Raw genomic sequence first — 25,300 nt, 5'->3', positions numbered from 1 at the left:
TCTGGTTTGTTTTATCAAGGCAGGGTTTCACTGTAGTCTAGGCTGACCTGGAACTCACTCTGTAGTCCCAGGATGGCCTTGAACTCATAGCAGCTCTTCTGTCTCTGCCTCCCAAGTGCTAGGATAAAAAACGTATGCATCACCATAGTCAGCTCAATATTTAGATTAAACTGGCCTTGAACTCATTATGATACACAGGCTGGCCTTGAACTCAAGATCCTGCTTGGCCGGGTGTGGTGGTGCACGCCTTTGATCCCAGGACTCTGGAGGCAGAGGTAGGAGGATCACCATGAGTTTGAGGCCACTCTGAGACTACATAGCGAGTTCCAGGTCAGTCTGGCCTAGAGTGAAACCCTACCTCTTTAGCCGGGTGTGGTGGCACATGCCTTTAATCCCAGCACTCGGGAGGCAGAGGTAGGAGGATTGTCATGAGTTCGAGGCCACCCTGAGACTACATAGTGAATTCCAGGTCAGCCTGGGCTAGAGTGAGACCCTACCTCAAAAAACCAAAAAAAAAAAAAAAAAAAAAAAAAAGATCCTCCTTCTACATGTAGGATTAAAGTATTATACCAGGCTCACTTTTAATTTTGTTTTTATTTTAAAGCTATATTTTTATGTCGCCCACATCTACCAATTGTATTTTTTATATATTTCAAGGTAAAACAATAGTTGGTTTTGTTTGTTTGTTTTGTCTTTGTTTCTGTTTTTTGAGGTCGAGTGCTACCCCTGCCTTCTAAATGCTGGGGTTAAAGGTATGCACCAACACCCCCTGCTGTTTTTTTTCCAAGGTGCAGTCCCACTCTAGCCCATAGCTCATGTTGACCTGGAACTCACTCTGTATTCCTAGGCTGGCCTCAAACTCAAGGCAATTCTCCTACCTTTGCCTCCCAAGTGTTGGGATTAAAGGTTGTGTTACCACATCCCTCTTCAAAATAATCAATTAAAAAAATTTATTTACTTATTTATGAGAGAGAACGGGTGCTCTAGGGCCTTGAGCCACTGTAAACGAACTCCAAACACACACGCCACCTTGTGTATTAGGCTTTATATGGGTACTGGTTAATTGAACATTGGTCTTTAGGATTCGTAGGCAACTGCCTTAGCCACTCCAGCCCAAAAGCAATTAGTATCATGAGGGCACATTGTAGTTACATAAAAGAGAGGTGCAAGTAGTTACTCCAGGTAACTTCTTGCTTGGATGATGAGTTTTTTAATTTTATATTTTGTTTTTTTGAGGTAGGGTTTCACTCTAGCCTAGGCTGACCTGGAATTCACTCTGTAGTCTCACGGTGGCCTCAAACTCATGGTGGTCCTCCTAAGTGCTGGGATTAAAGGTGTGCAGCACCATGCCTGGTGCTTAGAAGATTCCTGGTGCTTGGAAAATTTGATAGTACAGTTTCATGGTTTGTTTCTGAAGTACAGCACTTGTGATGCATAAGGGTAAGTAACCTATAAAAAGAATAAAGTGCTTCCCCCACTACTGTTTTTTTTTTTTTTTTTTACAGCTAGGGTCTTACTCTGTATACCATGCTGACCTGGAACTCACTATATAGCTCAGGCTGGCCTCAAACTCAGCAGTACTCCTGTCTCAACCTCCTAAGTGCTAGGATTATAGGTATGAGCCTCTGTGCCTAGCAAAAATACTTGTAGTTTTATATTTTCAGTTTTTAAAAAATATTTATTTGAGAGAAAGGGAGAGAGAAAGGAAGAGGCAGAATGGGCACATTAGGGCCTCCAGCCACTGCAAACAAATTATAGACACATGCACCACATTGTGCATCTGGCTGACAGGGGGAATCAAACCAGGGTTGTTAGCCTTCACAGGCAAGCACCTTAACTGATAAGCCATCTCTCCAGCCCCTAGTTCCATTGTATGTATGCACTACATTTTGCTTGTCAGCATTCATGTATTGATACACTCTTGGGTTGTGTTCATCTCTGGATATTGTGAATAGTACTGCTTAATATCTATGTACAAGCAACCAGTTTTAGTCCCTGCTTTCAATTATTTTGAAAATGTGTTTACTTTTTTTAAAATTTACTCTTTTATTGACAACTTCCATAATTAAAGACAATAACCCATGGTAATCCCCTCCTCCCCCCCCCACTTTCCCCTTTAAAACTCCACACCTTTCAAAATATATATTTCATTTATTTATTTGAGAGAGAGAAAGAAGGAGAGAGAGAGAGAGAGAATGGGCATACCAGGTCCTCCAGCCACTGAAAATGAACTCCAGATGCATGCATCCCCTTGTGCATCTGGCATATGTGGGTCCTGGAGAATCGAACCAGGAGGCTTTGGCTTTGTAAGCAAATGCCTTAACCACTAAGCCATCTCTTCAGCCCTGACACTCCACTCTTAATCATACCCCTTCCCCTCTCAATCAGTCTTTCTTTTATTTTTATGTCATCATCTTTTTCTCCTACATTATGATGGTCTTGTACGTAGTGTAAGGCAATGTGAGGTCATGGATATCCATGCCATTTTGTTTTTGGAGGAGTGTGTTGTAAGGAGTCCTATAATCCTTTTGGCTCTTATATTCTTTCTGCCAGCTCTTCCACAATGGGTCCTGAGCCCTGGAAGGTGTGGTATAGTCCAGTGCTGAGCACTCTTCTGTCACTACTCAACACAAAAGTGCCTTCTGAGTCATCCCAAAGTCACCACCATCTGAGAAGAGAAGCTTCTCTAATCAAAAGTGAGAGTGGCATTAATGTGAGTGTGAACATTAAGAGAAGTGCTTACCAATGGTGGGCATACTATATACATTTACCCAGACACCATCAGACATTATACCCCGAGGGCTTGTGACTACCCCATCATAGGTTCTTAGTATCAGGCTTCCAATCTAATTAGAGTGATTGGTTTCCCCCATAACAGATATGCCACTATTGCACGCCTTGGCTCATTTGACCTGGCAGGCCAAATTTCTCTCTCCCCTTGATCTGCATGCACTGTAGCTTTTTCCACATGTCTTGTCACTACACGGAGGAGATTTTCAGTTCAGCTCCAACAGGATTTCTCAGTGACTTGGAGACGAAGTATGTGGATTCTTAAGCAATATGGTCTTACCATCTTTTCTGAGGGAAATCAAGAGCCTTGGCAATGGCCTGTAATGTTTTGGGGGTAGCAGGGACCTCCCTGGCATACAACTCACTGGAAGGTATCCCATCCCTGGCACTGAAAATTATTATTATTGTTATTATTATTATTATTATTATTTTGAGGTAGGGTTTCACCCTAGTTCAGGCTGACCTGGAATTCATTATGTAGTCTCAGGGTGGCCTCAAACTCATGGCAATCCTCCGACCTCTGCCTCCCGAGTGCTGGGATTAAAGGCGTGAGCCACCAAGCCCGGCCTGAAAATTTTCTAGTAACAATCTATGGCTTCTGGGTGTTGCATTGTCCAAAGAAGTAGGTTTCCATGTGACTTATTTATACCCTCTTAGATTTTAATTACCCCTCCCTTCACCTTTCTTTATTCAATCTTTTTCCCTGACCTCACTTAGGCTTTTTCATTCCCATTAATCTGTTTTTCTACTTACATATATAGAATACCATCCTATTAAGTTCCCGCTTCCTCTCTTTCTATTCCCTTTATTTTTTTAAATTCTTATTTATTTGAGAGTGACAGACAGAAAAAGAAAGAGTGAGACAGAGAGAGAGAATGGGTGCACCAGGGCCTCCAACCACTGCAAACAAACTACAGACATGTGCACCCCTTTGTGCATCTGGCTAACGTGGGTCCTGGGGAATGGAGCCTCAAACCAAGGTCCTCAGGTTTCACAGGCAAGCTTGGCACACTGCATATCTTTAGATTGAAGTCTGACACCCACCACCACACCTTAAGATCTGCCAAGTGACACTGCCTACAGCCAGGTGGTGGCAGATGCAAACTACAGACTAATAAAACACTGAATATGTTGGGGGCCATGTATTCAAACTACCACATTCTGCCCCCAGCTTCCAATAGATTCATAACCATCACACATTATAAATAGTATTCAGTCCAATTTAAGATAGTGAGCTCTGTAAAATCAAACTAGTTAAATACTTCCAACATATAAGGTCACAGATAACACCATCTCTTCAGCCCCTCAATTTTTTTTCTTTTTTTTTTTTTTTTTTACCAGTAAAACTCCATTAAAAAATTTTTTTTTTTTTTTAAATTTTTATTAACATTTTCCATGATTATAAAATATATCCCATGGTAATTCCCTCCCTCCCCACCTCCACACTTTCCCGTTTGAAATTCCATTCTCAATCATATTACCTCCCCATTACAATCATTGTAATTACATATATACAATATCAACCTATTAAGTATCCTCCTCCCTTCCTTTCTCCACCCTTTATGTCTCCTTTTCAACTTACTGGCCTCTGCTACTAAGTATTTTCATTCTCACACAGAAGCCCAGTCATCTGTAGCTAGGATCCCCATATGAGGGAGAACATGTGGCGCTTGGCTTTCTGGGCCTGGGTTACCTGACTTAGTATAATACTTTCCAGGTCCATCCATTTTTCTGCAAATTTCATAACTTCATTTTTCTTTACCGCTGAGTAGAACTCCATTGTATAAATGTACCACATCTTCATTATCCACTCATCTGTTGAGGGACATCTAGGCTGGTTCCATTTCCCAGCTATTATAAATTGAGCAGCAATAAACATGGTTGAGCATGTACTTCTAAGGAAATGAGATGAATCCTTTGGATATATGCCTAGGAGTGCTATAGCTGGGTCATATGGTAGATCAATCTCTAGCTGCTTTAGGAACCTCCACACTGTTTTCCACAATGGCTGGACCAGATTGCATTCCCACCAGCAGTGCAGAAGGGTTCCTTTTTTTCCACATCCCCGCCAACATTTATGATCATTTGTTTTCATGATGGTGGCCAATCTGACAGGAGTGAGATGGAATCTCAATGTAGTTTTAATCTGCATTTCCCTGATGACTAGTGACGTAGAACATTTTTTTAGGTGCTTATATGCCATTCGTATTTCTTCCTTTGAGAACTCTCTATTTAGCTCCTTAGCCCATTTTTTGATTGGCCTGTTTGATTCCTTATTAGTTAACTTTTTGAGTTCTTTGTATATCCTAGATATTAATCCTTTATCAGATATATAGCTGGTGAAGATTTTTTCCCATTCTGTAGGTTGCCTCTTTGCTTTTTTCACTGTGTCCTTTGCGGTGCAAAATCTTTGTAATTTCATTAGGTCCCAGTGGTTAATCTGTGGTTTTATTGCCTGAGCAATTGGGGTTGTATTTAGAAAGTCTTTGCCAAGACCAATATGTTGGAGGGTTTCCCCTACTTTTTCCTCTAGCAGTTTCAAAGTTTCCGGTCTGATGTTAAGGTCTTTAATCCATTTGGACTTAATTCTTGTGCATGGCGAGAGAGAAGAATCTATTTTCATCCTTCTGCAGATATTTATCCAGTTTTCAAAACACCATTTGCTGAAGAGGCTGTCTCTTCTCCAATGAGTATTTTTGGCATTTTTATCGAATATCAGGTGGCTATAGCTACTTGGGCTTACATCTGGGTCCTCTATTCTGTTCCATTGATCTACATGTCTGTTTTTGTGCCAGTACCATGCTGTTTTTGTTACTATGGCTCTGTAGTATAGGTTAAAATCAGGTATGGTGATACCACCAGCCTCTTTTTTGTTGCTCAGTATTATTTTAGATATTCGAGGTTTTTTATGATTCCAAATGAATTTTTGGATTGTTTTTTCTATTTCCATGAAGAAAGCCTTTGGAATTTTGATAGGGATTGCATTAAATGTGTAGATTGCTTTAGGTAAGATTGCCATTTTCACGATATTGATTCTTCCAAGCCAGGAACAAGGGATGTTTCTCCACTTTCTAGTGTCTTCTGCAATTTCTCGCTTGAGTGTCTTAAAGTTCTCATTGTATAGATTCTTTACTTCCTTAGTTAGGTTTATTCCAAGGTATTTTATTTTTTTTGATGCAATTGTGAATGGGAGTGATTCTCTGATTTCATCCTCTGTGTGTTTGTTGTTAGCATATATGAAGGCTACTGATTTCTGTGTATTTATTTTGTATCCTGCTACATTGCTGTAGGTTTTGATTAGCTCTAACAGCTTGCTAGTAGAGTCTTTAGGGTCCTTTATGTATAGAATCATGTCATCTGCAAATAATGATAGCTTGATTTCTTCCTTTCCAATTTGTATCCCTTTTATGTGTGTCTCTTGCCTTATTGCTATGGCTAAGACTTCCAAAACTATATTAAATAAAAGTGGGGACAATGGACACCCTTGTCTTGTTCCTGATTTTAGTGGAAAAGCTTCCAGTTTTTCCCCATTTAGTAATATGTTGGCTGTAGGCTTGTCATAAATAGCCTTTATTATATTGAGATATGTTCCTTCTATTCCCAGTCTCTGTAGGACTTTTATCATGAAGGGATGTTGGATTTTGTCAAATGCTTTCTCTGCATCTAATGAGATGATCATGTGATTTTTGTCCTTCAACCCATTTATGTAATGTATTACATTTATAGATTTGCGTATGTTGAACCATCCCTGCATCTCTGGGATAAAGCCTACTTGGTCATGGTGAATGATCTTTTTGATATACTCTTGTATTCTGTTTGCCAATATTTTGTTGAGAATTTTTGCATCTATGTTCATGAGGGAGATTGGTCTGTAATTTTCTTTTTTTGTTCTATCTTTGCCTGGTTTTGGTATCAGGGTGATGCTGGCCTCATAGAAGGAGTTTGGTAGGATTCCTTCTTTTTCTATTTCCTGGAAAAGCTTACGGGGCAATGGTGTTAGCTCTTCCTTAAAAGTCTGGTAAAATTCAGCAGTGAATCCATCCGGGCCTGGGCTTTTTTTAGTTGGGAGATTATTGATAACTGCTCGGATCTCCATGTTTGTTATAGGTCTATTTAAGTGATTAATCTCATTTTGATTTAATTTAGGTAGGTCATATAGATCAAGGAAATCATCCATTTCTTTCAGATTTTCATACTTTGTGGAGTATATGCTTTTATAGTATGTCCCTATAATTTTTTGAATTTCTCTGGAATCTGTTGTGATGTTACCTTGTTCATCTCTGATTTTATTAATTTGTGTCTCTTCTCTCTTTCTTTTGGTCAGATTTGCTAAGGGTTTATCAATCTTGTTTATCCTTTCAAAGAACCAACTCTTTGTTTCATTAATTCTTTGGATTGTTCTTTTTGTTTCTATTTCATTAATTTCTGCCCTAATCTTTATTATTTCTTCCCGTCTACTACTTTTTGGTTTGCCTTGTTCTTCTTTTTCCAAGGCTTTAAGGCGAAGCATTAGGTCGTTTACTTGCGACCTTTCTAATTTCTTAATATAGGCACTTAAGGCTATAAATTTACCTCTTAGAACTGCCTTCATTGTGTCCCAGAGATTTTGGTATGTTGTGTTCTCATTATCATTTGACTCTATAAATTTTTTGATTTCCATTTTGATTTCTTCATTGACCCACTCATCATTTAGTAGTGTATTGTTTAGCTTCCATGATTTTGTGTATGCTCTATAGCCTTTCTTGCTACTGATTTGTAGTTTAATTCCATTGTGGTCAGATAGAATGCAAGGAATTATTTCAATTTTCCTGAATTTGTTAAGATATGCTTTGTGTCCTAATATATGGTCTATTTTAGAGAATGTTCCATGTGCTGCTGAAAAGAATGTATATTCTGCAGCCTTTGGATGAAATGTCCTGTATATATCTGTTATGTCCATATCTTCTATGACCTCATTTAGTCCAGATGCCTCTCTGTTTATTCTTTCCCTGGATGACCTGTCAATTGATGAGAGTGGGGTGTTAAAGTCACCCACCACCACCGTGTTTGGTGTTTCAACTGGTATTGAAGGGACCAAACTGATACCATGACAGGCTTCTGTAAGGTGTCACTCTAATTAGGCCTAAGTTTCCTGGAGAGGCAGGCAGGACTTCTAGAAAGGGCCTGCCCTGACAGGTGACTGGGAAGATAGCTATCCAGAGGCTGAGTCAGTCCCTGGGCATGCCTCTTTCGTGCCTTCTGCCCCAACCAATCAGAGATGCACAACTGTAACTGCTTCTTGCCTAGCCAATCATTTTAAAGATTACCTAACACACCGGGAATTCCCCTAGACCTATCCCACCAAAACCTTAGGACCAATCAAAAGAATGCAGGTATAGTTGCTGTTCTAATTAGCCAATCATGTTAGAAAAAACTAAGCCAGCCAAAATTCCTATAGCTGTGCTTAAAAGGAGACTGCGAGCTCCTCTCAGGGTCACCATTTTGTATGAATGGTTGACCCCTCCCCCACCCCATGCTGGCTGATTCTGCAGAATAAATGCTTGTTGCTTTTACATACTATTTGTGGGGTCTTTCCTCAGCGATTCTCTGACCGTTACAATATAATGCATAGCAAAGGAAAAACAAACAATACAGACTCAACCACCACTGAACAAACATCAAAATTCTGCAATTCAAGTTCAATATAACCAGAGATTGACAGTTTCCAGATTTTCCAATTCCATCTCTCCAGCTGGGCAGAGTAGCCAGGGAACACTTCCATCCTAGGCCAACAGTGCACTCTATAGTAGCCCTTGAATAGTCCTGGTATGCTTCTGAAACCAATATCAGGTGTACAGGACACAGCCATATTCTTAATTCAGGGATGAAATAAATCATAACCTTGAAAAGCAGGTTCCTTCTCCAGTCAACTACAAAAGAGTTTGCATTTCTATATGATAGTCTTTCCTCAGGCATCCGTTTTGTTGTTTTAATGTAAAGCAGTTGGGCCATCTTCCTTAAGATTGCTAATGTGTTTGAAAATGGCAGGTTCAGTAACTCAAGACCAGTCTCAGTGCCTGTATTTTAACTTGCTTAAAAATTTCTAGCTTAAAAATCTTAAATCTCTCAGTCCAATTATCTTTAGCCAAGCACATCAGTCCATTACAAACTTAACTTTGATTAAACTCTCTGGGCCTGGGCAGCAGAATGCAGCCAACCCTTATGCCAATAGCCCAGTTCCAACAAAGTTCTCTGCAGTCTTTCCTTCCCCCTTAGAACATTCATAAGCCACGCCTCGAAGTTCAGTACTGTCTGCACTTAGCATTTTCAAACTCTCATCAGAATAGTTCATAAAACTTGGCTTACCACTCCAGAAAGCATCTACAGTTGTAAGCACCAAGTACATGCCCATTCCTCAAAAACAAAAGTTCCAAAACACCAACATCTCCATGGTCAGGTTCATCTTAGCCTGTCCTCAGTACCAACTTTTGTAGCAGACAGTTTCAGGTTCACTGAGATGAACTTCTAGACCAGGCACAGTTATGGAGGAAGGGATATTTATTGAAGCTTACATATCCAGGAGAAGCTCCATAATGGCAGAAGAAAGTGGCCTGCTTTCACAGGACCAAACCCACAGAGAGAAGTGCAAGCCTAAAAGCCACACTGCACAGCAAACTTCAGGAACTTCAGCTAGGCACACTTTGCATATGTTTAGATTGAAAGTTAAACCCATCACCACACCTTAAGATCTGTCCAGTGACACTGCCTCCAGCCAGGTGGCTGCAGATGCAAATTAAAAACTAATAAAACTCTGAATATATTGGAGACCATCTATTCAAACTACCACATATGCCTAGGAGTGGTATAGCTGGTTCATATGGTAAATTTATTTTTAGCTGTCTCAGGAACCTCCACACTGATTTCCACAGTGGCATTACCAGATGCATTCCCACCAACACTGTAGAAGGGTTACTCTTGTCCTCCACCCTTGCCAGCATTTATTGTCAGTTGTTTTCATGACAGTAGCAATTCTGACAGGAGTGAGATGGAAACTCAAAGTATTTTTAATTTGCATTTCCATGATGGCTAGGGATGTAGAACTTTTTTTAAATTATTTTATTTATTTATTTATTTTTTTTGATGTAGGATTTCACTCTAGCCCAGGCTGACCTAGTGTAGTCTCAAGGTGGCCTTGAACTCATTGCAATCCTTGTACCTCTGCCTCCTGAGTGCTGGGATCAAAGGCATGTGCCACTACACTAGGCTACAACATTTTTTAAGATGTTCATATGGGATCTATAATTTTTTTTTTTTTAAGTTTTTCAAGGTAGGGTCTCACTCTAGCCCAGGCTGATCTGGAATTTACTCTGGAGTTTCAGAGTGGCCTCGAACTCACAGCAATCCTCCTACCTCTGCCTTCTGAGTGCTGGGATTAAAGGTGTGCACCACCATGTCCGCTTGTATTTCTTTCTTTTTTTTTTTTTCGAGGTAGGGTCTCACTCTAGCCCAGGCTGACCTGGATGTATTTCTTTTCTTTTTTTTTTTTTTTTTGAGAACTCTTTATTTAGTTCTAAAGCCCATTTTGGAATTGGGTTATTTGATTTCTTATTTAACTATTTGAGTTTTTGTATATCCTGCTTATTAATCCTCTGTCAGATGTATAGCTGGCGAAGAATTTCTCCCATTCTGTAGGTTGCCTCTTTACAAATCTTAGCAATTTCATAAGGTCTCAGTGGTTAATCTGTGGTTTTATTTCCTGAGTGATTGGAGTTATATTCAGAAAGTCTGCCAATACCGAAGGGTTTCCCCTAATTTTCCTCTAGCAGTTTCAGAGTTTCAGGTCTGATATTAAGGTCTTGGATCCATCTCTAGGATAAAGCCTACTTGGTCAGGGTTAATGGTCTTTTTTACATAGTCTTGTATTCTGCTTGTCCATAACTTTTACATCTGTGTTTATGAGAGAGATTGGTCTGTAATTTTCTTTTTTTGTTCTGTCTTTGTCTGATTTTGGTATCAGGGTGATGCTGGCTTTGTAGAAGGAGTTTGGTAGGATTCCTTTTCTATTTTATGGAAAAAAGTGAGAAGCATTGGTGTTAGTTCTTCCATGAAGGTCTGGTAATAGTCACCAGTGAATCCATCTGGGCCTGGACTTTTTTTAGCTGGGAGATTTTTGATAACTGCTTGGATCTCCATACTTATTATTTAAGTCTATGTGATTAATCTCATCTTGATTTAATTTAGGTAGGTCATATAAATCAAGGAAATCATTCCTTTCATATTTTCAAGCTTAGTAGAGTATATGTTCTCATAGTGAGTCTCTAGGATATTTTTTTAAATTTCACTGGTATCTATTGTGATGGTACCTTTTCCATCTGTAATGTTATTAATTTGTATCTCTTCTCTCTTTCTTTCAGTTAGATTTGCTAAGGGCTTATCAATCTCATTTATCCTTTCAAGGAACCAACTCTTTGTTTCATTAATTCTTTGGATTGCTTTTTGGTTTCTTTTTCATTAATTTCTACCCTAATCTTTATTATTTCTTTCTGTCTACTGATTTTTGGTTTGCCTTTTTCTTCTTTTTCCAGGGCCTTAAGGTGAAGCATTAAGTTGTTTAGTGGAAAGCTTTCTAATTTCTTAATATAGGCACTTAAAGGTGTAAATTTCCCCCTTAGGACTGCCTTCATTGTGTCCCAAAGGCTTTGGTATGTTGTGTTCTCATTATCATTTGACTGTATGAATTTTTTTAATTTGTTTCTCAGTATGGTCTCACTCTAGTTCAGGCTGACCTGGAATTCACTATGTAGGCTCAGGGTGGCCTTAGACCCACAGGATCCTCCTACCTCTGCCTCCCAAAGGCTGGGATTAAAGGTGTGCACCACCATGCCCGGCTTGACTATGAATTTTTTGATTTCCTTCTTGATATCATCAGTGACCCATTCATCATTTAGTAATGTGTTGTTTAGTTTCCATGATTTTGTGTATGGTCCATAGTTTTTCTTGCTATTGATTTTTAGTTTAACCTCATTGTTATCAGAGAGAGTGCAAGAAATTATTTCAGTTTTCCTGTATTTGTTAAGATTTGCTCTATGTCCTAATATATGGCCTCTCTTAGAGAATGTTCCATGTGATGCTGAAAAGAATGCATTCTGAAAAAAAAAAAAAGAATGTGCATTCTGCAGCATTTGGGTGAAAAGTTCTGTAGATATTGTTAGGTCCATTTGTTCTATAACCTCATTTAATCCAGGTGTCTCTCTGTGTATTTTTTCTAGGGTGACCTGTCAATTGATGAGTGTGATGTTGAAGTCACCCACTACAACTGTGTTTGATGTTATCTGTGACCTTAATTCTAATAGTGTTTGATGAAATTGGGAGCCGCCATGTTAGGTGCATGTATGTTTAGGATTGTAATATCCTCCAGTTGGAGTGTTCCTTTAATCAATATAAAGTGACCTTTCTTTTTTTTAGATTTTCGAGGTAGGGTCTGGCCCAGACTGACCTGGAATTCACTATGGAGTGTCAGGGTGGCCTTGAACTCTTGGTCATCCTCTTACCTCTGCCTCCCAAGTGCTGGGATTAAAGGCATGCACCACCATGCCCAGCTTAAAGTGCCCTTTGTTATCTTTTCTAACTAGTATTGATCTGAAGTCTACCCTGTCTGATATTAGGATAGTGACTCCTGCTTGTTTGCTAGGCCCATTTGCTTGAAACATCATTTTCCAACCTTTTACATCAAGATAGTGTACATCTTTCATAGAAAGGTGAATTTCTTGGAAGCAACAAATTGAAGGGTCCTGCTTTTTATCATCCACTACTTATTTATTTATTTTGGTTTTTGTGGTAGGGTCTCACCCTCGCCCAGGCTGATATGGAATTCACTATGGAGTCTCAGGGTGACATCAAACTCACTGTAATCCTACCTCTGCCTTCCGAGTGCTGGGATTAAAGGCATGTGCCACCATGCCTGGCTCACTATTTATTTTTTTAAAAAATATTTTATTTTTACTTATTTATTTGAGAGAGAGAGAGAAAGAGGTAAAGATGAAATGAGAGACAGAGAAAGAATGAGCACACCAGGGCCTATAGCTGTGCAGACTTTCTCAGACATATATACCACTTTGTGCATCTGGCTTACCTGGGTCCTGGGGATATTGATCCTGGGTCATTAGGCTTTGCAGGCAAGCATCTTAATAGCTAAGCCTTCTCTTCAGCTCTCCACTATTTCTTCCCATGGTATCTGACCACCCTGTCCTGCCTTCAGCAAGACTCTGGCTGGGTTAATTTACCCACAATCTGTCCTTATTCTTGGCATTTTCTCTTAGTAATTTTTCATCAACTGAAGTAATTCTAGTTTGTTAGTTTGTTTGTTTTCAAAGTAGGGTCTTGCTCTACCCCAGAATGACCTGGAATTCATTGTGTAGTCTCAGGTGGCCTTGAACTCACAGTGATCCTCCTGCCTCTGCTTCCTGAGTATGGTTTTTTTTCCCCCCCAATGTAGGGTCTTGCTCTAGCCCAATGTAGTAGTTTGAATCAGATGTCCCCCATGAACTTAAGTGTTCTGAATGCTAGGTTCCCAGTTGATGAAGACTTGGGAAGTAATGCCTGCTGGAGATAGTGTATTGTTGGGGGTGGGCTTATGGGTATTATAGCCAGTGTCTCCTTGCTAGTATTTTGCATACTCTTTTGTTGCTATTATCTATTGGCCAGGGGGTGATGTCCACCCTATGCTCATGCCATTGTTTTCCCTGCCATCATGGAGTTTCCCCCTTGAGCCTGTAAGCCAAAATGAACCTCTTTTTTTTCCCACAAGCTGCTCTTGGTTGGGTGATTTCTACCCACAGTGTGAACCTGACTGCAACAGTAAAGTGGTACTGAGGAGTGGGACTGCTGCTAGACACTTGACTGTGTGGCTTTGGCCTTTTGGAGCTTCTTTTCAAGAGGAATGTGGAAGGATTTGAAACCTTGGCCTAAGAGACACCTTGCAGTGCTGTAAGTACAGCTTGATGAACTATTCTGGTCAAGAGTTGAAAGACCTGAATGCATTAAGAACTATGGACTGTGAGGTTTGGCTTATGTGGGTGAGAATGAGCTTTTCTTGGACTGGGCTAGCAGTTTGTGTGAAAAGCTTGCTGTTATGCCTGTGCCCTGAGAAGTTGTGCAGGGTTGCTTTGCGTAAAAATCAACTGGTGTGACCAGAGGGATATGGCACAGAAAGAAAAATCTTTGGGTGACCTGCTGTCCATTCAAATGCCATCAAGAGACTTTAATCTTTAAAATTGGGCTAGTTGATCTGCAGTGGTATAAAGGAGAAATGTAGACTCTTGTGAAGGGGTCTGAGTGCTCAAGGAGTGTCCTGTTCTTCAAAGTGTGATTTATTCCCCCCTGGATTAACAAATTGGCACCTTATCTAGTATTGTGGAGCATAAGAAATGTAGGAAGCCGGGTGTGGTGGCGCACGCCTTTAATCCCAGCACTCGGGAGGCAGAGGTAGGAGGATTGCCATGAGTTCAAGGCCACCCTGAGATGACAGAGTTAATTCCAGGTCAGCCTGGACCAGAGTGAGACCCTACCTTGAAAAACAAAAAAAAGAAATGTAGGAAAGAGAGGGTCATTGAGTTTGCAACATGGTCTTGTGTTTTGCAAATGGCCATGGGCAGTGTGAAGCAGGATTGCCTGCATGGAGATCCTATGGAGACATGAGGATGAACTGTGGATTGCAGTGGAGATGCCAGGAGCACGAGATGGCTGCTAAGGAAAGCTGCCAGCCCTGGTGAAGTTTCCCAGAATTGTGAGTTGCCTAGCTGGAGGGGTAGAATTGGAATGCCAGAGACTTGTTGCTGGTTAGAATTGTTGGACTTGGAGACTTGTCACTGGCTAGAGTTGTTAGACTTGAAGCTACAGAGTTTGATGTTTGCCCTGGTTGTTTTAAATCTTATACTGGTTGAATATTTCTTTGCTATGCCCAATGCCATCTTTTGCAGTGTGAATGTTTTTTCTGTGCTATTAAGGTTTTGTTTGGCAGGTGGGGATTTTTGGTATTATGGCTCAGTTAAAAGACCTTGGACTATGGGGATGTATAAACATCATTGTAATTGATAAAAACTATGGAGACTTTGAAAGTTGGACCAAGTTTATGGGGCCAGGGGCAGAATGTGGTGGTTTGATTCAGGTGTCCCCATAAACTTAGGTGTTCTGAATGCTAGGTTCCCAGCTGATGGAGATTTGGGAATTAATGCCTGCGAGAGGCAGTGTATTGTTGGGGGTGGGATTATGGGTATTATAGCCAATGTCCCCTTACCAGTGTTTGGCACACTCTTCTGTTGCTTTTATCCACCTGATGTAGGCCAGGCAGTGATGTCCACCATCTGCTTATGCCATCGTTTTGCCTGCCATCATAGAGCTTCTCCCTTGATCCTGTAAGCTAAAATAAACATCTGTTTTCCCCACAAGCCGCTCTTGGTCGGGTGACTTCTGCCAGCAATGCAAACCTGACTGCAACACCCAGGCTGACATGAAATTCACTAGGTAGACTTAGGGTGGCCTCAAACTCACAGTGACCCTCCTACCTTTGCCTCTCAAGTGCTGGGATTAAAGGCATGTGCCACCATGCCTGGCTGAAAAGTAATTTCTTTAAAAAAAATAATATTGGGCTGGAAAGATGGCTCAGCAGTTAAGGCACTTGCCTGCAAAGCCTAATCACCTGGGTTCAGTTCCCCAGTGCCCACATAAAGCCAGATGCACAAAGTGGCTCATGTGTCTAGCGTTTGTTTGCAGTGGCAGAAAGTGTTGGCAAGTCCATACTCACTCTCCATCTCTTTTCTGTTTCTCTCAAATAAATTAATTAAAAAACAAAACCTGAATGCTAAGAACAAAAAAACAAAGCTGGGTATGGTGGCACACACCCTTAATTCCAGGTGTAGGGAGACAGTGATAGGAGATAACTGTGAGTTTGAGGCAGCCTGGGACTACAGAGTGAGTTCCAGGTCAGCCTGGGTTACAATGTTACCCTACCTCGAAAAAAATAAATGCTTTCTAAGCAAAAGTCCCATGTTCTCTCTCATATGTGGATCCTAGCTATAGATGATTGGGCCTCTGTGTGAATAGGAAGAAAACTCAGTAGCAAAGGCCAGTAAGTTAGAAAAGAGATAAAGGGAATAGAAAGGAAGGGAGGGAGGTACTTAATAGGATGGTATTGTATGTATGTAAGTAGAAGAATAGATTAATGGGGTGGAAAGGCCTAAGTGAGGTCAGGGGAAGAGATTGAGTCAAGAAAGGTGGAGGGAGGACTAATTAAAATCTAAGAGGATATAAATAAATCATATGGAAACTTACATTTTTTTTTTTTTTTGGACAGTAGAATCAGGAACTGTAGATTGTTGCTAGAAAATTTTCAGTACCAGGAATGGGATAACTTCCAGTGAGTTTTTTTGCCAGGCAGGTCCCTGGTGCCCCTAAAACATTATAGGCCATTGCCAAGGTCCTGTTTTCCCACCAGCAATAGGTGGTAAGACCCTATTGCTGAAGACTCCACATACTTGGGCTGAAAGGCCACTGAGAAATCCTGCTTTGCAACTGAGCTGATAGCCTCCTCCATGTGGACAAGCTGACAGAAAGCTAGAAGAAGCCATTCTGCATGTAGTTCAATGGGAGAGAGAGATCACCAGTGAAGATACAACAGTGGACACTGCAAGCCTTAGATTTTGCCAGCCAGGCCAAATGAGCCAACGGGTGCAATAGTGGCATGTCTGTCATGGTGGAAACCAAATGCCCTCTAATTGGACTGGAGGCCTGCTCCATGGGAGGGAATACATCCCTGATATTGAAAACCTACAGCAGGGGTAGTCATGAGCCCTAGGGTTGTAACATCTGCTGCTCTCTGGCTAAATGTATATACTATGTTCATCAAACATGCCCAGTAAGCACTTCTCACTTCTCTTAATGTTTATACCCATATATCAATGCTACTCTCACTTTTGTTTAGAGATGCTTCTCTTTTCAAATGGTGGTGACCACTGGTATAACCCAAAAGTCACCACAGTGCTAAGAAGAAGTGACAGAGGAGAGCTCAGCATCTCTAACAAGTCTTCTAAGGCTCAGGGTCCATTGCGGAAGAGGTGGCGGAAAGAATGTAAGAGCCAAAGGAAAGGCAGGACTCCTTACAATGTGCTCCTCCAGACACAAAATGGCCTGGATATCCATGACCTCACATTGCTGCCTGATATTACCTACACAAGACCATCCTAATAGGAGGAAAAGATGATGACATCAAAATAAAAGAGAGACTGATTGAGAGGGGGAGGGGATATGATGGAGAATGGAATTTCAAAGGGGAAAGTGGGAGGAGGGAGGGCATTTATCATGGGATATTGTTTACAATCATGGAAGTTGTTAATAAAAATAAATTTAAAAAAGAATGCTTTCTAGAGATTCTTTCATAAATTGATATAGCTTGGAAAAAGCTTTTTTTTTTTAACTTAATTTTATTTGTGGGAGAGAAAAATGGCTTAGTCATCAGATTGTATCTAATACTTATGCATTTCTGTTTTTTTATTTGAGAGAGAGAGAAAGAAAGAATGGGCACACCAGGGCCTCTAGCCACCGCAAATGAACTCCAGATACATGTGCCACCTTGTGCATGTGGCTTATGTGGGTTCTGGGAATTGAACCTGGGTCCTTAGGCTTTGCAGGCAAGTGCCTTAGCTGGCATTTTTCCAGTGCTGGGGTGTGCCACCATGTCTAGATTTTATTGCTACTCTGAAAGGAACTTGTTTCTTATCTGTGAGGTTACTTAACTTTTTCATGACATTATTTTCTAATCTTCTTCCTGATTCATAATTGTTCAAAATTATAATGTCAAAGTAAAGTAATAGTTTAGCTTATCTTTTAATATTATGACTCAAGGTTAAATTGGTTGTAGCAAACATTAGGAAGTCTTTCTGTGTTTTTTTTTTTTTTTTTCAGAATGAAGACTATTGAAAATAATTCCACAATGATTCAATCACAAATAGAACAAATGAAACAGCTCAGGTCAGAGTATGATAAGAAAGAAGTAAAGTATGATACCTTCTCCAAAGACCCTTCAAAACCTATTCCAGGTACAACATTTTGTTTAAAGTATTTGAGAGAATAGTTTATTACCCATTACATAAATTAGTGTAAATGTGCTAATATAAGTAGTTTCCAAATGTAAGGCATACTAACAGCTTTACGCAAGATCCTAGGTAAATACTTGGGATAGTAGAGAGCCTCAGGTTACTGGGATGAACTTCCAAAGCACGCACAGTTCATGGGAGGAATGGCATTTATTTGAAACTTACAGATCCCATGGAAGTTCCATAATGGCAGAGTTGGCTCCACTTTTTTCACATACCCAAGCAGAGAGAGAGAAAGAGAGAAGCAAAAGGCCTCTACCATCACATCAGCAAGCACACCTCAGGAACTCCCAGTAGAACACAAGTATTTTGTATCTCTTTGGACTGGAATTACAAATCCACCCCACACCTTAGGGCTGGACCCAAGGTCCACCCACAGTGACACATCCTCCAGCCAGTCAGCTAAAGATCCAAATTACAAACTTTTAATAAATTCCTGAGTCAATTGGAGGATATCCATTCAAACCACCACACTTGGGAAAGACAAAACTTAAAACAACCCCAAAAGATTATAAGACTTCCAGTGTGGATGGGATGCATAAAGAACAGTGCAATGGTTTTCAAAGTACAGTTCTCATGTCAACCTTACCCTCACCTGAGAATGGTTGGAAATATAAATTTTTGGGCCTCCTCTCAGACTTACTGTGTCAGAAACTTGGTCATTGAATCCAGCAGACAGTGTTTTATCAAGTTCTGGTTATTCTGATGCATGCTAAAATTTGAGAGCCCGTGGTATAACACATGAACAAATTGTAGGTAAATTTTGTTTTCATGAATATCGTTCATGTGATGTGAGCATTCACTGGTTTCATGTCTCTAATGTGATGCTGTTGTCACATTTTTAGAAATGAAGTATGTCCTGGCGTTCATCTAAGATTTGGAGATATTTGTCTGACAGTGAACAGAGGAGTTTCAAGTAGAGAAAACAAAGACTTTGGGAATAGTGACTAAGTTCAGTAACTTCAAACTTAAAGGTTTTTGCTTATTATTTATCCAGAGGCAGAATCAATAGGTGGAAATTTTAGGAAGTCACATTTAGTCTAAATGGAAGAAGCTGTGCGCTACTCCAAACTGCAGGATTTCCACATTGGTATGAATACTTTGCATTTAGCGAGAAAAAGGATTAAATTTACTTTCAAGGGTTGGAGAGATGGCTTAGCGGTTAAGCGCTTGCCTGTGAAGCCTAAGGACCCTGGTTCGAGGCTCAATTCCCCAGGACCCACATTAGCCAGATGTACAAGAGGTTGCACATGTCTGGAGTTTGTTTGCAGTGGCTAGAAGCCTTGGCGCGCCCATTCTCTCCATTCTCTGTCTCTCTCTATGTGCCTGTTTCTCTCTCTGTGTCACTCTCAAATAAATAAATAAATAGTTTTTAAAAATTTACTTTCAAATATAAAAGTGTGACTAGGAAACTCAGGATAAATATGAATAAGTACAAGGTAAATAACATACTGTCTAAATGCCAAAGGTTTCAGGATATGATAATGATTAAAATCCATCAGGGTTGGGCTGGAGGGATGGTTTAGCAGTTAAGGTGCTTGCCAGCAAGGCCAAAGGACCCAGGTTAAATTCCCTAGTACCCATGGAAAGCCAGATGCACAAGGTTCCACATGCATCTGGAGTTCATTTGCAGTGGCTAGAGGCCCTAGCCTACCCATTTCTCTCTCAAATAAGTAAGTAAATAAATAAAAATATTTTTTAAAAATCCATCAGGGCTGGGTGTGGTGGCACATGCCTTTAATTCCAGCACTCGAGAGGGAGGGGTAGGTAGTTGTATTAGTCAGGGTTCTCTAGAGGAACAGAATTACTAGAATGAATTATTTTATAAAGGGAATTTATTGGATTAGCTTATAGTAGTCCAATAGCAGTTGCAGGCCTGAGAATCACCGAACCTGGTAGCTGCTCAGTCCACGTGGCCAGATGCCTCAGCAGTCCCGACCTGGCACTGCAGATGGTGCCGGAAAGCCTGGAGGCTTCCTGAGGAGCCGCTGGGTTTCGATCCACGTGGGTCTTCGGTTGATGTTGGTCTTTAGTCCGTACTGGTCTTCAATCCACGCTAGAAGGTAGGGAGCAGCTCCGGCAGCCAAGTGGAAGGAAGGAAGGAAAAAGGGAATTCTTCTACCCAGAGCTTCCTTATATCAAGTCCCTCTCTGAGCGGGGCTGCCCACTCTGGGGGAAGGGCTCACCCTGGGAGAAAGACCTCCTCCTTTAGTTGATCCTTCCTAGAAGCAGCCTGTGGATTACTAAACAGATCAAGTTGACAACACCTTAACTATCACAGTAGTTCACCACAAGTTTGAGACCACCCTGAGACTACATAGTGAATTCCAGGTCAGCCTGAGCTAGAGAGAAACCCTACCTCGAAAAAAGAAATCCATCAGGGTTAATCCAGGGGAAAGGGGCTCTGGAGAAGGGGAATTTGGATGTAGTGCTTTTTTTTTTTAATGAATTTTTTTTTTTTTTTGAGGAAAGCCCAACAACCATTTTTTTAAATAGTGTTAGAATTTATTTTTATTAACATTTTCCATGATTATAAAAAGTTTCCTGTGGTAATACCCTCCCTCCCCACCCCCACTTTCCCCTTTGAAATTCCATTCTCCATCATATCCCCTCTCTATCTCAGTCTCTCTTTTATTTTGATGTCATGGTCTTTTCCTCCTCTTATGATGGTCTTGTGTAGGTAGCATCAAGCACTGAGGTCATGGATATCCAGGCCATTTTATGTTTGGAGGGAGCATGTTGTACGGAGTCTTACCCTTCCTTTGGTTCTTACATTCTTTCCGCCACCTCTTTCGCATTAGACTCTGAGCTTTGGAAGGTGTGGTCAAGATGTTACTCAGTATTCCAATCACTTCTTTCCAGCACTATGATACCTTCTGAGTCATCCCAAAGTCACTGCCATCTGAAAAGAGAAGATTTTCTACCCAAAGTGAGAGTAGCATTATTAATATAAGGGTATAAATATTAAGAGAAGTGCTTACTGGGCAGTTTGATAAGCATAGTATATATACTTATCCAGACATCAGCAGATGTTACACCCCTAGGGCTCAAGACTACCCCTGTTTGAAGTTTTCAGTATCAGGGAAGTATTTCCCCCCATGGAGCGGGCCTCCAATCCAATTGGAGGGCAGTTGGTTTCCACCATGACATACGTGCCACTCTTGCACCTGTTGGCTCATTTGGCCTGGCTGGCCAATTATAAGGCTTGCAGTGTCCACTGTTGAGTGTCTTCACTGATGGTATCTCTTTCTCCCATTGAACTACATGTAGAATGGTTTCTTCCAGCTTTCTTTCAGCTGGTCTACATGTAGGAGGTTATCGGCTCAGTTCCAGCAGGATTTCTCAGTGGCCTTGCAGCCCAAGTATGTAGAGTCTTCAGCAATAGGGTCTTACCATCTATTGCTGGTGGGAAACCAAGGGCCTTGGAAATGGCCTATAATGTTTTAGGGGCATCAGGGACCTCCCTGGCCAACAACTCACTGGAGGTATCCCATCTCTGGCACTGAAAATTTTCTAACAACAATCTATGGCTCCTGAGTGTTCCATTGCCAGAGACCAGAGGATTCCACATGCTTTATTTGCATCCTCTTAGATTTCTTTTTATACTGAGACATGCAGTGTTTATTATAGAATTATGTTTCCTTTTGTAACATGATCCAAGATTTTCATAACAGCATATTGAAAGTAAAAACAAAATTACCCACAAAGACGTAATAATAAAGCAAGGAATGAAACAACTTGCACCATGTGTGGGGAAAAAATGTGAGCATATGTCTGTGCTCCTATGTACCTAGAAGACTCTGAAAAGATATCCAAGAAGCTAGTGAAAGTGACTTTGAAGAGTGAAACTAAGGACTGGTGACAAGGACAGAAGAAAGATTAATGAAATCTTCCCTCCTCCTCCACATCATCACTACCACCACCACCATCTTGCTGTGTGGGTACTGGGGGGTCAAATCTGGGTCATTAGGCTTTATAAGCAAGTACCTTAACCATGGAGGAATCACTCCAGCCCTACATTCTCACTTTTTAAAATTTATTTTTATTAGTTATGGACATACTTACTATGTAAACAAATGTTGGTACCATCTTTTCCCTCTTCCCTGCCCCTTTTCCAAAGGGGCCCTCCTCATTGGGGATGCAGGTCATCCCTGTGGGGATTGTGGATCATACATTGTGGGGGCAGCAGTCCATTATGGGGGAGAGGCAATGTCTCTGTGCATAATGTCCCAATTTGTGGCTCTAATAATCTTTCTGCCCCCTCTTCTGCAAAATTCCCTGAGCCATGTTGGGTGTGCTTTAAGTCTGCTTCAGTGATGGGCTCTTAGGAGCATCTTGATCTCTGGTTTGGTAGGTGTTGAGTGTCCTCAGTATCTTTTTCCATCACCCTTGTGCTGGCATCAGGTTCACTGAGAAAGCAGCACTCTTGCTCATTTCCCCAGTTCCTCTATGGTTTTGGCTGGGGCTATGCTGAAGTGTGATGGGTCATTTATCTCCTCAGGTCCTGCTCCCATCTGAAAAAGAGAAGCAGATTCTCCAGCATCCTCTTAGATTTTGATTAGCCCTCCCTCCACCTTTCCTTTACTCAGTCTCTTCCCCTGACCTCACTTTGGGCCTTTGCACCCTTGTTAATCTATTCTTCTACTTACATATATACAATACCAACCTATTAAGTACCCTCCTCCCTTCCTTTCTCTTCCTTTTATATCTCCTTTTTAACTTACTGGCCTCTGCTACTGAATTTTTTCCTTCTCACACAGAAGCCCAATCATCTGTAGCTAGGATCCACATATGAGGGAAAACATGTGGCTCTTGGCTTTCTGGGCCTGGGTTAGCTCACTTAGTATAATCCTTTCCAGGTCCATCCATTTTTCTGCAAATTTCATAACTTCATTTTTCTTTACCACTGAGTAGAACGCCATTGTATAAATGTGCCACATCTTCATTATCCACTCATCAGTTGAGGGACATCTAGGCTGGTTCCATTTCCCAGCTATTATGAATTGAGCAGCAATAAACATGGTTGAGCATGTACTTCTAAGGAAATGGGATGAGTCCTTAGGATATATGCCTAGGAGTGCTATAGCTGGGCCATATGGTAAAGCCCAACAACCATTTTTTTTTTGAATTATTTAGTTTTGATCCATTTATTTAATTAAAAAAAAAAGAAAGGGAAAAGTGATCATGACCAAAAAAAGTTAACCCCCACCCCACCCCCAAAGCTCTAGCCAGTCACATGAGCATCACCATGTCCCACTCAGTGCCTGATATTCAGGTGTTGGCACACTGTGACCCATGAGACCACCCTGAGGGCACAGGAGCAACAAGTGCCAGTTTCAGCGCTCAGCAGGATAGTCAAACCAGACAAACTGGTTGGCTAAAGTCCAGAAATTCTTTCCAGGTTTCTGCCCATTGGCTGAGAACATACAAACACATCAGCTTGTAAGATCATAGGGGGTAAGAGGGGCTTGAAGAGCAGGAGGATGGCAGGAGAAGAGAAACTAAAAATCATTCAAGCTTTTTCCTGGGCTAGAGGCTCTGGATATAGACTTAAAGAAAGGCTGGAGTAGATGGACTCCAGGTTTCTTAGAAGAGAAAATCAGCCTGGGAGGATGAAGAGCTGAGATGTGCCATGCAAGCAAGTTCTTCCTGCAGAGGCATGAGACAACCATTTTTTTAAATTTATTTTTAATTTTTATTTACTTATTTTTTCACAATTTTTATTAAAATTTTCCATGATTATAAAAAATATCCCATGGTAATACCCTCCCTCCCACCCCTGCACTTTCCCCTTTGAAATTCCATTCTCCATCGTATTACCTCCCCATCTCAATCATAGTACTTACATATATACAATACTAACCTATTAAGTACCCTCCTCCCTTCCTTTCTCTTCCCTTTATATCTCCTTTTTAACTTACTGGCCTCTGCTACTAAGTATTTTCCTTCTCACACAGAAGCCCAATCATCTGTAGCTAGGATCCTCATATGAGGGAGAACATGTGGCGCTTGGCTTTCTGGGTCTGGGTTACCTCACTTAGTATAATCCTTTACAGATCCATCCATTTTCCTGCAAATTTCATAACTTCATTTTCCTTTACCGCTGAGTAGAACTCCATTGTATAAATGTGCCACATCTTCATTATCCACTCATCAGTTGAGGGCATCTAGGCTGGTTCCATTTCCCAGCTATTATGAATTGAGCAGCAATAAACATGGTTGAGCATGTACTTCTAAGGAAATGGGATGAGTCCTTTGGATATATGCCCAGGAGTGCTATAGCTGGGTCATATGGTAAAGCCCAACAACCTTTTTTTTTTCTTTTTTTTTTTATTAACATTTTCCATGATTATAAAATATATCCCATGGTAATTCCCTCCCTCCCCACCCCCACACTTTCCCATTTGAAATTCCATTCTCCATCATAATACCTCCCCATTACAATCATTATAATTACATATATACAATATCAACCTATTAAGTATCCTCCTCCCTTCCTTTCTCTACCCTTTATGTCTCCTTTTTAACTTACTGGCCTCTGCTACTAAGTATTTTCATTCTCACGCAGAAGCCCAGTCATCTGTAGCTAGGATCCACATATGAGAGAGAACATGTGGCGCTTGGCTTTCTGGGTCTGGGTTACCTCACTTAGTATAATACTTTCCAGGTCCATCCATTTTTCTGCAAATTTCATAACTTCATTTTTCTTTACCGCTGAGTAGAACTCCATTGTATAAATGTGCCACATCTTCTTTATCCACTCATCAGTTGAGGGCATCTAGGCTGGTTCCATTTCCCAGCTATTATGAATTGAGCAGCAGTAAACATGGTTGAGCATGTACTTCTAAGGAAATGGGATGAGTCCTTTGGATATATGCCTAGGAGTGCTATAGCTGGGTTGGGTCATATGGTAAAGCCCAACAACTTTTTTTTTTTTTTTTTCGAGGTAGGGTCTTACTCCAGCCCAAGCTGACCTGGAATTCACTGTGGAGTCTCAGGGTGGCCTTGAACTCATGGCAATCCTCCTACCTCTGCCTCCTGAGTGCTGGGATTAAAGGCGTGCGCCACCACACCCGGCTTTTTTTTTTTTTAAATGAGAGAGAGAAGAGAGAAAATTGGCATACCAGGGCCTACAGCCATTGCAGTCAAACTCCAGATGCATGCGCCTCCTTGTGTGCATGTACAACCTTACATGCTTGCATCACTGTGCATCTGGCTTATGTGAAACCTGGAGAGTAGAACATGAGTCCTTAAGCTTTGCAGGCAAGTGCCTTAACTGCTAAGCCATCTCTCTGTCCCAACAGCTCTCTTTTGAGATGATGAAGTCTGTGTGTTCTCTCTCAGTCACTCTGCAAGGAGTTGTCACTTATGTTATATAAAAT

General features: G+C 40.9%; 1 protein-coding gene across 8 annotated transcripts in view; it reads left to right on the top strand.

Moving 5' to 3' along the window:
- Clhc1 (clathrin heavy chain linker domain containing 1) overlaps positions 1–25,300 on the top strand; it is an 81,707-nt gene that overhangs the window by 3,127 nt on the left and 53,280 nt on the right. For all 8 annotated transcript variants that reach the window (XM_004668954.2, XM_045148448.1, XM_045148451.1 and 5 more), the window contains one exon: positions 17,728–17,861. In XM_004668954.2, the coding sequence (XP_004669011.2) occupies positions 17,728–17,861 (134 nt within the window). The remainder of the gene's footprint in view (positions 1–17,727; positions 17,862–25,300) is intronic.

Source organism: Jaculus jaculus, chromosome 4 (genome assembly GCF_020740685.1).
Source record: "Jaculus jaculus isolate mJacJac1 chromosome 4, mJacJac1.mat.Y.cur, whole genome shotgun sequence".
Taxonomy (NCBI): domain Eukaryota; kingdom Metazoa; phylum Chordata; class Mammalia; order Rodentia; family Dipodidae; genus Jaculus; species Jaculus jaculus.
The sequence above is the reverse complement of the archived record's forward strand: the minus strand, read 5'-3'. Positions and strand labels throughout refer to the sequence as shown.